Consider the following 12,175-nt stretch of genomic DNA (forward strand, 5'->3'; position numbering starts at 1 on the left):
CTAATTGCCAAACTAACAAGTTTAATCAAATATATTTCTGATAAAGCAATTTATGTTTTTTTAGTTTCCTCGTATTTCGGTGTGCGTTGCTCTTTTCGGCTGGACTTGGAAAACGTGATGCCGCCAAGTTTCCCGCAAGAACTTTGTTATTTCCCAAACAATTTTCATGGCACGCAGGCAGGCGAACGGTGAGAAAAGCGCGAGCCTCCCTACGTGCGTGCTGCGGAAAAGTGTATAATTTAAATATGTGTTGTAACACTTTGCTTTAATGGCTGTAAGTTGTGCGGCGACTACAAATTGTCGGTCTGTGGCCGCCAGTAACTGACTCATTGTCAGTAAAATAAAAGAAAAATTGTTAACTCTACGGCGGCTGTGGGCGATAAACGGCTTTAAAGTAATCGAGTCGCATAATAAGCATAAAAATATAATGCCCATATAAGCTTACAAAGTACAGCGAAGGACGGCCAGGGGGTGAAATAAAATAAAACTGAATGGAAAAGTTGCGAACTGAAAACTGCTACTGATGGCACCACCGATGATGGCGATGATGATGTCATCAACGAGACACCACGCAAGGATGTTCCCGAATTATGCATCCTGGTGGTTGAATATACCCAGTCGAGAGCACAAAACTCCAACGAAATCAATAACAATAACAGTGGAGCTGAGATCTGAAGCAGACGTCGCCAACTCTCCGGCCAGACGTCCCGGCAAAGTGGCGCCAATATTTTTAGCAGTCTCGATTCCGGATCGGGGTTGATTACCTCCCCGCATCCGCCTGGAAAAACCGCCCCCGCCCACCCTGCACATCCCTTGCCAGTGTTTGTCCTGTTCCGTCTGACTTGTCATGGCTTTTTGATGGCTCTGGTTTGGGGCTTTCCTCCGATAGTTTTCACTGTTGGCCCTCCTCGACTTTTGTGCAGCGTGTGTTATTCGTGACTCATGTAGCTCGGAATTTTTAAGTCTGATGTGCTCAAATTTATTTACTCTAAATGAAACAACAGTAATATTCCTTTGAACCAGGCAGCTTTCCCAATCAGATTTTTTCCCTCCCTCGAGGTCTATCGAAATTTTTAATTAAAACTCGAGGAAATGTATAATAAAGGTATTTGTATATTGTTACTCTAATTTGTAAGCCCTGCAGTTGCTGGCCAAATTCTCTTTGAACTTTTAATTGGCGTCTGGTGTTAATTGAATATTAATTAATTACAGACTGACAACTGCAGTGGCGATTTCTCGCTCTTGTAACTGATTAAACAAATTAAAACGTCCTGCGGCTAAGAAGAAATTTTGAAAGAAGATCCAGTCCACTTTAAACAAAAGTAACTCAAATACTTGGTCTTTATTTTTGATTTTTGATCATTTGACGCTGTAAATATTTGAAGAAGAAGATCCAGTCCACTTTGAACAAAAGTAACTCAAATACTTGGTCTTTTTTTTTTTTGATTTTTGATCATTTGACGCCATAAATATTTGAAAAAGTCCATTAGTCAGACTCGCATGTATGTATATAACCTAGTTAAAACATTCTGAGCAAGGACCATATTCTCTACAAGTCTTTATGTGATACGCTTGCACCCACACAGACACACGCTCATCTGGTTGCACTAATTAAATAATAAATTTAAGTAGAGACATGTTCATGGGATGTTGTGGCGGTGTTCTATAACATATATGTACGAATGCTTGCAGTCTTTTGACCAGCGCCTTTGTTGTATGTCATCGTCATTTCATAAAAAGCTTCTGCCATGACGACAAGGACGACCTGCACTTGCAGGTCCCGCCACTGAATTCACATTGCGTTCCTGTTTCTGGTAATTACTCAAGCAGACGTCGAGGATTCGAGGAGGACCTCCTGCTCGGGCGCCATCTACTTCCCACTTGTCGGCTGGCAAACATAATGAACATATGTGACTACTCGTAACACGGCACACTGGCGTAAAAAGGCTCTCTCGACTCACACACAAGCACACCCACGCCCACAGGGCCAAGTGGGCGTATGCAGTGGATGCACAAAAGGGGCGTGGCCGGGGCATTACGCGCACATAATTCTAATTAGTGGCATATGCCACCAGATAGCAGATACCATTGCCCACAGTAACCAGTGCATAGTCCATGTCTCAAATTATGTTATTACGCCTTTTGAGTGCACGGATAATATAGCCATGGCTATGGAGTAAAAAAGATGGCATAGATGGCGAAAAAATCTATAAGAATATTTTTAAATATGTCTGTTATTTTAGACTAGGTGTTACAAGAACTTAAGAAGGAGCAGCTAATATAGTTACCCACATCATGCACTTATCATTTCATTTTAGTTCTACATGTTTATTTTTCCTTTCAGAGAATCTGTAACTACATCATTTTGTTTATTATTTAATATTTATTTGTCTATGTGACAAGTAGACATTGAATTAAACATCACAAACAGCACTCAAAACGATTGAAGCTTAAAGTCACTTTCAAGAAATTTTGGTACCGTCAACAACAAATTCGGAAAATAAGCTGAGCAGAATGGCCAGTCTTGATGATTTCTTTGCCAAGAAAGACAATAAAAAAACTAAAAAAAAAAACCCAATTACTTGGCCACCGATGAGCTGTACAAAACGCTGGAGGAATCTTCAAAGTTGGCCACGGATGACGATTACGTAAAGAGTCTGGAAAACGAGAATCGTACAGAGGGGCCAACTGAAACTACAGGATCGGCTATGAAATCGTTAGAATTTTCACTTCTTTACCCAAATGAATCTGTTGAAGAGGAGGATGAATGGTCTCAATTTACAGAGGATAATCGTATGCAGCACATGAGCTTGCGCCACAGTTCTGCCTCAGCAATTCTGACTCAATTGGCCGTCGGCGAGGTCAAAGCTCAAGATTCGGTGCAGAACGATACAGGTGGCGATGGCATGGACGTGGGTCAGCAACTTGATGATGACATCGGCAATACCACTTGTCCGTGGGTGAAAATGAAGCAGCCACTTAGGCAACAGGAGCTGAAGGAGCAGAAGGAGCCGATGTCCGTGGAGCAGCCGAATAAGAAAGAACCGTCCGAGGTTAAGAGTCAAATCTACATACCACCTGCTCTCCGCCAGAGCCAAGGTGACTTCAATCACCGGGATCAGGCTGAGAGCCGTCTGCGCAAGGTTCCATCCAAGATGTCGGGAAAACCTCAAGCTCCTGATCTCAACAGTGACGAGTATTTCCCCAGTCTTAGCAAAACAACCAAACGCACCAAGTAGCCCTATCACGATGATAAACTCTTTAAACTTACCGTTTGTGTTCACTATGTTTAACGATATCAATTTCTCTGGTTGATCTGATGCGGTGCCTCGATTAAATAAAATTGAAAGCAATCAGCCGCCCCTCTGTTTTAGTGGCGTTTTACTCGTAAACAAATTTGCACTCAACAGGCCCATTAGCATTACACGTCTTTTTGGCTGGTCCCCGACGTGTCGTTAGCCGTAAACGAGCCAAATATTTACAATCAAATGGGGCTTAGCCCTAAATGCACCCGGCGGACTGTAAAGAAACCCAAAAACGGCAAATTACGACATGGAATTTTGTGATTGTTTCCACAGAATGCATGCTAAATATTTAATTGGGTATATTAAGCCTGTTGATAGCAATATATGAAGTGAAATGATAGTGCGCGATCTTAGAATTATACGTTGAATTTATTAACATCTATTTCCGATGGCATAATCTTTCATCGAACACAAATTTTTGGATCCATTTCGCCTGAAAACTTTTCAGCATGGCTCCTCATCTTCGACGAGGCCTCACGGCTGCAATCTTTAAAGCTCCTGTTCCAGATCGCGGATAAAGAAAACCTACATTCCTTCTAAGCAGGCTAACAATGTCCTCCATACGGTCCGTAGCACGAGCAGCAACCATATGGGCCACAAGGACCACAGCAGTGGTTGACCGAACGGAACCACTGGCCATTGTAGGGTCCGCAGAGCAGGCAGGGTCCCAGTCCGCCAGTCGGTCCACAGCAAGTGCCGGGCATCGAGCACATTCCTGGATTGCACATTATGTTCTGAAAACGAAACGAATCGGGGATATTTTCAAGAAAGAAATTTTTTGATTTTTCACACTCACATTAGCCTGATTACGGAAGTAGGATTTTCAGTCCCAGAAATTTGGTAGTCGTCCAAATAGATGTTTTCTGTTGGAGAACCGAAACTAGAATGAGCTAAACCCACTCGCCTGGTTCACTAAGTGCTACAGATTTAACTTTGATTTCATGGCCTTCTATTTTGTAATTCATGGCCTTCTTTTAAAAAGCATTTTTCGAAATTTTAAAATTTCATTTTATATATTACGAGGCCTCTTATCTAATTTGTTTCAAGAATTTTAATTCATAAAACCGTTCCCGTTTGTTTGTATGTCCCATAAAATTCCACTCCATTGCTCCTCCAAAAATACTTCACTGCGTCTCGAAGGACTTCCCATTCCCCTAAAACTCTCGATGTCATAATTTAGCCAAAGGCGCAACAAGTCGGAAAAGCCAAGCCGCGACTGATTTTTCCTCTTTGCCCCACCTTTCATTGTTTTACCGAGAGCAGAGTTTTCTTAAGCATTTTGTGTTGGGCAATGCACACAAACCTATTTTTCTTCGCAGCCCGGGATTCCGTCTTCTTGTTTACGGACAACAGAGCCGGGATTCGCAGTCAAAGTGAAGTAAAGTCACTTGACAAGTTTTGTCACGTGCGTCACATGTTGGAATGCCCACCAAGACCACCCACTTTTCCGACTCCCCAACCCTATTTCCACTCTGGCTTCTGAGCATTTCAAGCAATTTTCCAGGCATGCCTTGCCGCTTCTGTCGTTGTCGTCATTTCATTGTTTCAAAATTGTTGCTCATGTTGTTTCTGTTGTTGACCTGGTTCTCTGTTTTCTTTTTTTTTTTTTTGCCACGTTTCTTGGTTGCCAACCGGGGGCTTCAACTGAAAAGAGCTCTTGCTGGCGTAAATGTGTTTGTGATGATTTAGTTATGGCATCTAATTGAGTTTTGTGTTTGTTTGGCTGGCGCGGGAGTGTGCAAAGTGTGCTTATAAAATAGCTAATTGAGTCGATTACCCCAACACTTCTCACGTTTTCATCCAAAATAAGCTATAAAGCTGATTGTAAAGGGATTATTAATTAAACAATCTTGAAGTTCTTAATTTTTTTAAATTTAAGAGAGTAAGTAAAAAAAACTGAAGGATTACTCAATTCTCTACATTTTACAAGTTGATTTACTTATAAACCGAATGTACATCGATTTTCCAACATCACTATCACGTCTATTTCTTAATCGAATTAAATAAAGAAAAGGCAAGGAAAATTTGATCGGATTAACTTCTTATCTTTTACCAACATTAAATTAAAGCACTTCCGCCCTTCGTAAATAGCCCGTTCGTTTGGTGGTGGCCCTTTCGTCTGGTTGAGCTTATTTTCTGTTCCGATTCCGGAACCCCGAATACCCCGGGAAAATTCCCGTACCCCCTTCCGTGGCCAAACATCATCTCCATCGCGTGTTGGTCTCGTATTACAGCATTGCATACTTGCAGGCGCGTGCGCTCCCATTCGATTTGAACTCCGTGGCGACTTTAAGGAAAATGCATCGAAGAGCCGAATATGTTGTGACTGTGAAGCTTAATGTTTCGTGTTGATGTGACTTTTTTCTGCTGTTTTTTCCGTCTTCTTCGCTGGCATTTTTACAGTTTTCAGCAATGCCTGTTCCAGCCCGCTCAGAAGTTCAATGTCCGCCATTTTATGAGCGTCCGTGCAGCGGAAGTTTTGGAGCGATAAGTTTTTTGTTCCGTTCTTATGTTTTTGATTTATTTGTTTGTAACTCACAGCTTAAAAGCGGAAGAAAACTCCATTAAAATTTTTAATAATAACCAATAATGCATAATTGCACAATAAATTTTAAAATATACACACATATTTAATTAGGAAAGCTACAGGTGCACACTTAGATTCTACATAGCCAATTTATTTTAATTCATTTAATTTAAATTCACAAAATATTAATTATTTGTTTAATTATAAAAATTATAATGAGTAACATTATAAATAGAAACTAATCTTAATACACAATCTGGACTCTTTAAACATATTATTATTATATTATTATTATAGGCAACACAGGAACTTTTGAGGTAATAAAAATAAATCTCTGATTAATAAATTGGCCAAATACCTTCAAAGGAAGTCTGTTGTGGTCACTCGCCTGTCTGAATAATCCAGCGATGGGGACTTTTATTGACGAAGCACTTGCAGTCAGGCGCAGTGGAAATGGATGCTGTCTGACTTTGTCAGTGAATCAGTGAATCAGGATACCATATCTATATCTGCAGCAGTCCGTGTATCGGCATCAACAACATGATTATCGTTGTGTGGGAATTAGAGCGAGTCAAGTGAACTCCTTGCTTGCATTTTCCCTTTCGCTCACCCCATTGCAATGGCATTTCTGCAGGGAAGCATAACTTATGCCCATTGTAGTTATGCATTGAATGTTTTGCTGAAGTGAACAACCAAACAACTGCTCAATCACTCACCGAATCCATCAGTCAATGCACAAAAGCTTCGACAATGTGAAGACGATTGTGGACTTATAAAGCCCTGCCAGCATTTATCCGCCCGAGCGGATTTTACCTATGGCCAATTATACGTTCGCGGGGAAATAAGCAATTGTGGGAGCTGACTTTGCATTGTGAATTCAATAAGTTTTGACAGAATAGAGAGCGCGATTATATCTGGGGATTTTGCTTTTGAACGAGTGTTGAAATCTTCGGGATAGTGCATAATTATAAGATTATAATTAGATCTAATGTTCAGCCCTCAATTAAGCCAAATAAACAAGCCAGTTAAAGCACCAAAACTTATGAAACAACTCATGCAACAGTTACCATAAAATGGGCAATTCTATTAAAGCAGCCCACTAAGTAGTTTACTTAACATAATTCAAGCCATTTAAGTTTCGCGACATAAAAATCCATAAAATTTTTGTAAACTAATGACGTACAATTTAAATACCGTCTGAAAAAATTATATTATATATAATAATATTAGCATTAAATATTCCTATGGCCGTTAAGATTTTTTTTTTTAATCTTTTGATTAAAACAAAAATATCCCAGCTAGGGTAAAAAATGCTTCTCATGTTCCACTAACTGTCATTACTCATTGCCCATTTAGTTACCACACAGCAAATGACCCTTGATATTCCAATTTTGATCTGATTTGCACTCTTCTCCATCGATATGAACACACACATAGAAATCAAATTAATATTTTTTGCCCATCAGCAAATGGAATTGATTTTCTCCACTGCCCAGAAATTTGCAATTATACAAAAAGGTTTTTGCCATGCAATATGTAAACAAAACCAATTTCAAGTGTTTGCATTCGGTGAATTTAAATTTTCGGCTATTGACCGTAGAGGCAGTTGAAAAATATGCGCATAAATCATGCAATTAATCTTAATTTGAGCTACTAGACCAGATGTCCGCACCTGTTTCAATAAATCTAATGAATTGCCTCTTTAAAGTGTCGTTAAATTCAGGTTATGGGATAAAACCCTAGAAGAGCAGTGGCAGAAAAAAACTTTATAATTAAAACTTCACGCACGTTTTGGCCAAGTAAATAGAACAGACGCCCAACACAAAGCCAACACTAGCGCAAACGGCAGCCCTGGTTTAGGTCCTTTTTGTACGCATCCAGCGTGCGAGAATTTTGTGTTGCATACTTAAGTGGGCAGAGTCTTCAGAGACATGGCAAACATATGCCATGGTTAAAGGATACGCCAGGGTGGGGTGGTGGCAATGTTGGGCCTTGAGATTGACACTAATTATGGTACCCAATCTTTCTGGCAGTTCCTCGCATTTAAATACTGACCAAAGTTTAGCAACGCCTGGAGACCAGGGCTTTTCAGCTGTGTAACCATCTCGTAACATATTATTCATGAGCAACTGGAAAAACAACAGCAACCAAAATTGTAAGTCAAATGAAAGTTCATATGTAAATATTTTCAACATGGCTTGTTTGTTTTAAAATTTGTCCGAATAGTTTGGGTTTGGTCAGTTGATTGTGGGTTGCTGCATAAATAAATGAAAATGCTACAGTTCAAAACGGTCCATAGTTTGAGTCTTGGTTGCTTTTCCACCTACGACTAAAGTTAAACTACTTTTATTAAATTATTTCGTTTGACTATTATGAAAATTGTTGAGAATAAGTGCCTTAAATATTTGTGAAAAGAACGCAAACCTTTTAACGACCAACCTGAATGAGCGAGAGTCATTTCGAGATAATTGTCTGAGAATAGTTCGATGCATGTCGGCGGTTTCGTTTCATTTTATTTTTCACATTTTAATTGTATGCAAATTATTGTAAACTGTTGCGGCTTTGTCTTTTGTGCAGGACAAACGGTTCGTACGTACATCGAAAACACACTTACCAAGGGGTATAATGTGTTTTTAATGATGAAGGCAAAATTGAATTCTGATAAAATAAAGTTTGGTACCAACATAATTGATTAATATTGATAAATAATGCGTTCCTTAAATGCATTAAAGAAACTATGCCACCCCTCATATTCAATTATTTTTTTACATTCTGCATGCCAGGCGATTGTTTCAGTGTCTGCTGGCCATTAAGGCAAGGTTTGCGTTCAAAGTTCACTCTTTCTGTTATTTCAGCGAAAACATTTGTCACCCAATTGCTGCTTTTTCCCTTCCGGCTCACATAAAATGGTTAATTTCATTGAAAAGTGCATTTATTTGCATTTCCCATGCAAGGCAGCCCAAAAAGTTATTGCATTTAATTATATAGCATGTGTTTTCAGTATTGTTCTTTCATGTATGAGGAGGGTTCATAGTTAAAAATGTGTAGAATTAAAAAAAAAACCATTACATCAATTGTAAGCGATTGCAAAAAGGAACAAATAGATTGTAAAATGTTTTATTTTTGTTTAATTGAAAATATGTTTGAATTGCGAAAAGTAATTTGCCAACTACATTGTCTTTAAAATCGATAGCTTAAATATTTGTGTGCATGAAAATGATTATAGCGAATGTGCTTTTTCCACGTCCATCCTATTTCTTATATGAATCAGCACGCGGTGTCGCCGGCGTCTACGACTTTGAAAAAACGCAGGACCACTGCTAGAGAAAAGTTAAAAAAAAAATCTTAACTCTGGAACATCATTATTCACATAGCACAAGGCAGGATTATCACATCGAGCAAGTAAAGCACCAAGTAAAAGCCAGACAAAGAGGCAGGCTCAAGTGAAAGTCAGGCAGCCAAATCATCGTAAAATGTAAAAAAAAAAATTGTGTCTAAGAAAATTGTAAAAATTATTGGTAAAAGTCACAAAAGACACAAAAAAACTGAACAAGGCCATCTAGTATTGATGGACAAGCTTGTTCTACGACAAGGAGGATAACTTTTTGCCGTACTTTAAAAGGATGTCCATTACTGGTCGACCTTGATTGTAGTCCTTCATTTTGTGGTTAAAAAAAACTAGCTAGCCATGGCTTAAGAATTCCAAGCCGAAAACCTAAATCTTTTCGTTTGATAAATGTCTGCCAAAGTACTAAGCAACTTGCAATGATAAATTAGAAATGTAAATGGTTTTGCCAAGGATATTTGGAGTTTCTTTTTTACGTTTCGTATTTTTTTAGATTAAAAGTAGTAGTTGTTAGTGTATATTAAAAATATATTATACATATTAAATTTTGATTTAATATACATACTCAATACTTTTATAGGAAAGTGTTGTAAAAGGTTGAAGGAATCGTTCCCGAACCAACAAGTCTATCAGCATCACTAGCCGAGTTGATCTTAGCGAAAGTCCGCCTTCTCTCTGTTAGTAGATCCGTATAAACGTTAAAGGTTTAGGCGTTATAAAGATACAATTTGGAGATTCTACGGACCCTGCTGCAGTGAAAAGGAAATTTCAACGAATTAACCCCTGCAAATGAGCCGTACTGGTTTCCTGCAACAAGACAAACAACTTCATTTCCTCAACATACTTAATCTCCTTTAAGTCCTTCACCGCACCACCTAATGGCCAGCGAGCCACCGCAATCTTTAAGCCCAAACCAGATCAAACCCTCATTTTCGTGCTGCGGCAGGGCGTAAATGTGGGGGGCGTGGCAAATATTATCAGTGTAATGTTGCATGGCGTCCCAGCCGTCCACAGCAATCTATCAGCAGGACGTTAAGGTAGAGATAGGCCATTGTGCAGGTGGTGCTGGCCAGGCCAGAAGGGTTTTCAACGTCGTCCTCGTACTTGTTGTCGGTATGGAACGGTATTCGTGGCCCGGATAATGGGGGGCCGATAGGGTTGCCAAATGCAGCTCCATCCGAGACTACCAATCTGCAATCATCTCCGACTGCCTGCCGTTGATGATGCCAATAAAGTGCTTTTTGTTGTTTATACCGATAATGATGTGTCATCCTGTCCGACTGACTGGCAAATGGGTTTTAAGCCCCCGTCCCCATGGCTTTAAGCGATTTCTTTATTTGACATTTTCTTGGGTGGTCACCAAGGGTTTACCAATGTTAACGGTGAACAAATGCAAATCTGCAACCCCTCCCCGACCCACAGGTTAGGCAAGTTAAAGACTTTTCTATGCAAATTAAGTTGACCCTCGATAACCCCAAATATTGGCCTTTTTAAGTGTCCCGAGCAGACTATTGGATAAATTATGAGTTACGCGGGAATGCTGCAAAATAAAGCAACGCTGCAAAAAAAAAAACTTTCCATTGAAGAGATATTTTACGACAATTATGCACTTGCGTTATTGCGAAACTTTACAATTTTTATTTAATTTGCCTTTATTTATTCATATGGCAAGCGGTTTATTGCATTGCTATGACAACACATAAATGAAGAAAATCATCGCGAAATGGAACATGCGGTGTGGTATGGGCGATTGAGTTGGATCGTATATTATGAATATAAGTGCAGTGTAAAGGGCGAGATTAAAGATATGTGTTCGGGTAATAAATTAAATGCAGCATTAAGCCGCATTACAAAATTAACAAATAAATGCAATCTTAAATCATTTTCAATTTGCTGCTGTATGATGTCGAATACGCTAAAGCTTAAAACCAAAAAAGGGTGACTTTATAAAATTTATAAAAACACATATTTCCAATTGTCTACATCTCTTTGATATCTTATGTTTGAAAACAAAAACTGAAGCGGCTTTCTCAAAAGTTAATTACTTTTTTCTGTACCATTTTGATACAGTTTTTCCCATGGTATTTCCACACTTTCATTTCATGTGTAAAATATTTACACTCTTTTTGTTAACTACATATCTGTTAATGTAAGAAGCTTCCCATGCATGTATTACAACCAGCAACCAACAGATCCAGCACAGCAGCTGGTAGATACAAGATGAATAAAAATAAAAATAATTCTTTAATGCGAAAACTGGCGGGCGACATAATAAAAATGCGCATATGCATGCAAGGGTATGCCTTACATTGTATATGGGCGAAAATGTATATTATATGTGGGCTTCACCAAATGTTCGTCGTTGCAATTTTTACATTTCTGCGGCCACGCACAAAAGCCAGCCTCGCCCGCCCACTCGATCACGCCCTCGATCCGTCCGCTTTCGTCCTGGGCATCAAGTGAAGTACTCCAAAAAGCCCAACCCATAGTTTCCTCGGCTCATGCAAACGAAGTTATCCTGAGGTTATTTGTGGCTGTCGTTATGATGTCGGTGGAGTGGAGAATGGAGAACGAGGACGGGTGCAACCGGATATGTTGCCATAGCCATAGCTGAAGCCAGTGCCAATGCCTGGCAATTGATTAAAGCTTAATTGAATTTAAAGTCAAGTCGAGGGCTTTAAGGATTAATTACAATGTCGTTGGACGGCAGACATATCACTGGAATTGATGAGCCCCGCCCGCCATTCTTCGGCCAGCCAGGCAGGCAGTCAGTCGACCAGCCTGCATTCCAGCCACAATCTTCTTAACCGAATCACGCAAGCCGATAAGGACACGACACCAGGTTGTGTGCATCTTCTTCGGCCAGAGTTTGACCAGCCAGTGTTTCGCTTAAACCTAATTAATTATGGCAATTAATTGCAAATGCATTGCCCGGGCAAAAGGCAACACTCCACACTCCGCCGACCACAAAAGCCATCTGACAACTGACCGACTTTC

The 12,175-nt window shown here is 39.7% G+C and overlaps 1 protein-coding gene and 1 long non-coding RNA gene across 2 annotated transcripts; one reads left to right on the forward strand and one right to left on the reverse strand.

Moving 5' to 3' along the window:
• The first annotated feature begins 2,481 nt into the window (after positions 1 to 2,481).
• Positions 2,482 to 3,345, forward strand: LOC117147074 (protein CDV3 homolog). The gene is given in 2 exon segments (XM_033313838.1): positions 2,482 to 2,560; positions 2,563 to 3,345. Coding segments are annotated over 2 exon segments (723 nt in total). The 5' UTR covers positions 2,482 to 2,514; the 3' UTR covers positions 3,240 to 3,345.
• Positions 3,346 to 3,655: 310 nt separating this feature from the next.
• On the reverse strand, positions 3,656 to 4,209 carry LOC117147732. Its single transcript, XR_004459865.1, has 2 exons — positions 4,102 to 4,209; positions 3,656 to 4,039 (listed from the first exon to the last, which is right to left on the reverse strand). It is a non-coding gene; the product is annotated as an uncharacterized LOC117147732 (long non-coding RNA).
• Between the last annotated feature and the right edge of the window lie 7,966 nt (positions 4,210 to 12,175).

This window comes from Drosophila mauritiana, chromosome 2L, assembly GCF_004382145.1.
Source record: "Drosophila mauritiana strain mau12 chromosome 2L, ASM438214v1, whole genome shotgun sequence".
In the NCBI taxonomy this organism is placed as follows: Eukaryota; Metazoa; Arthropoda; class Insecta; order Diptera; family Drosophilidae; genus Drosophila; species Drosophila mauritiana.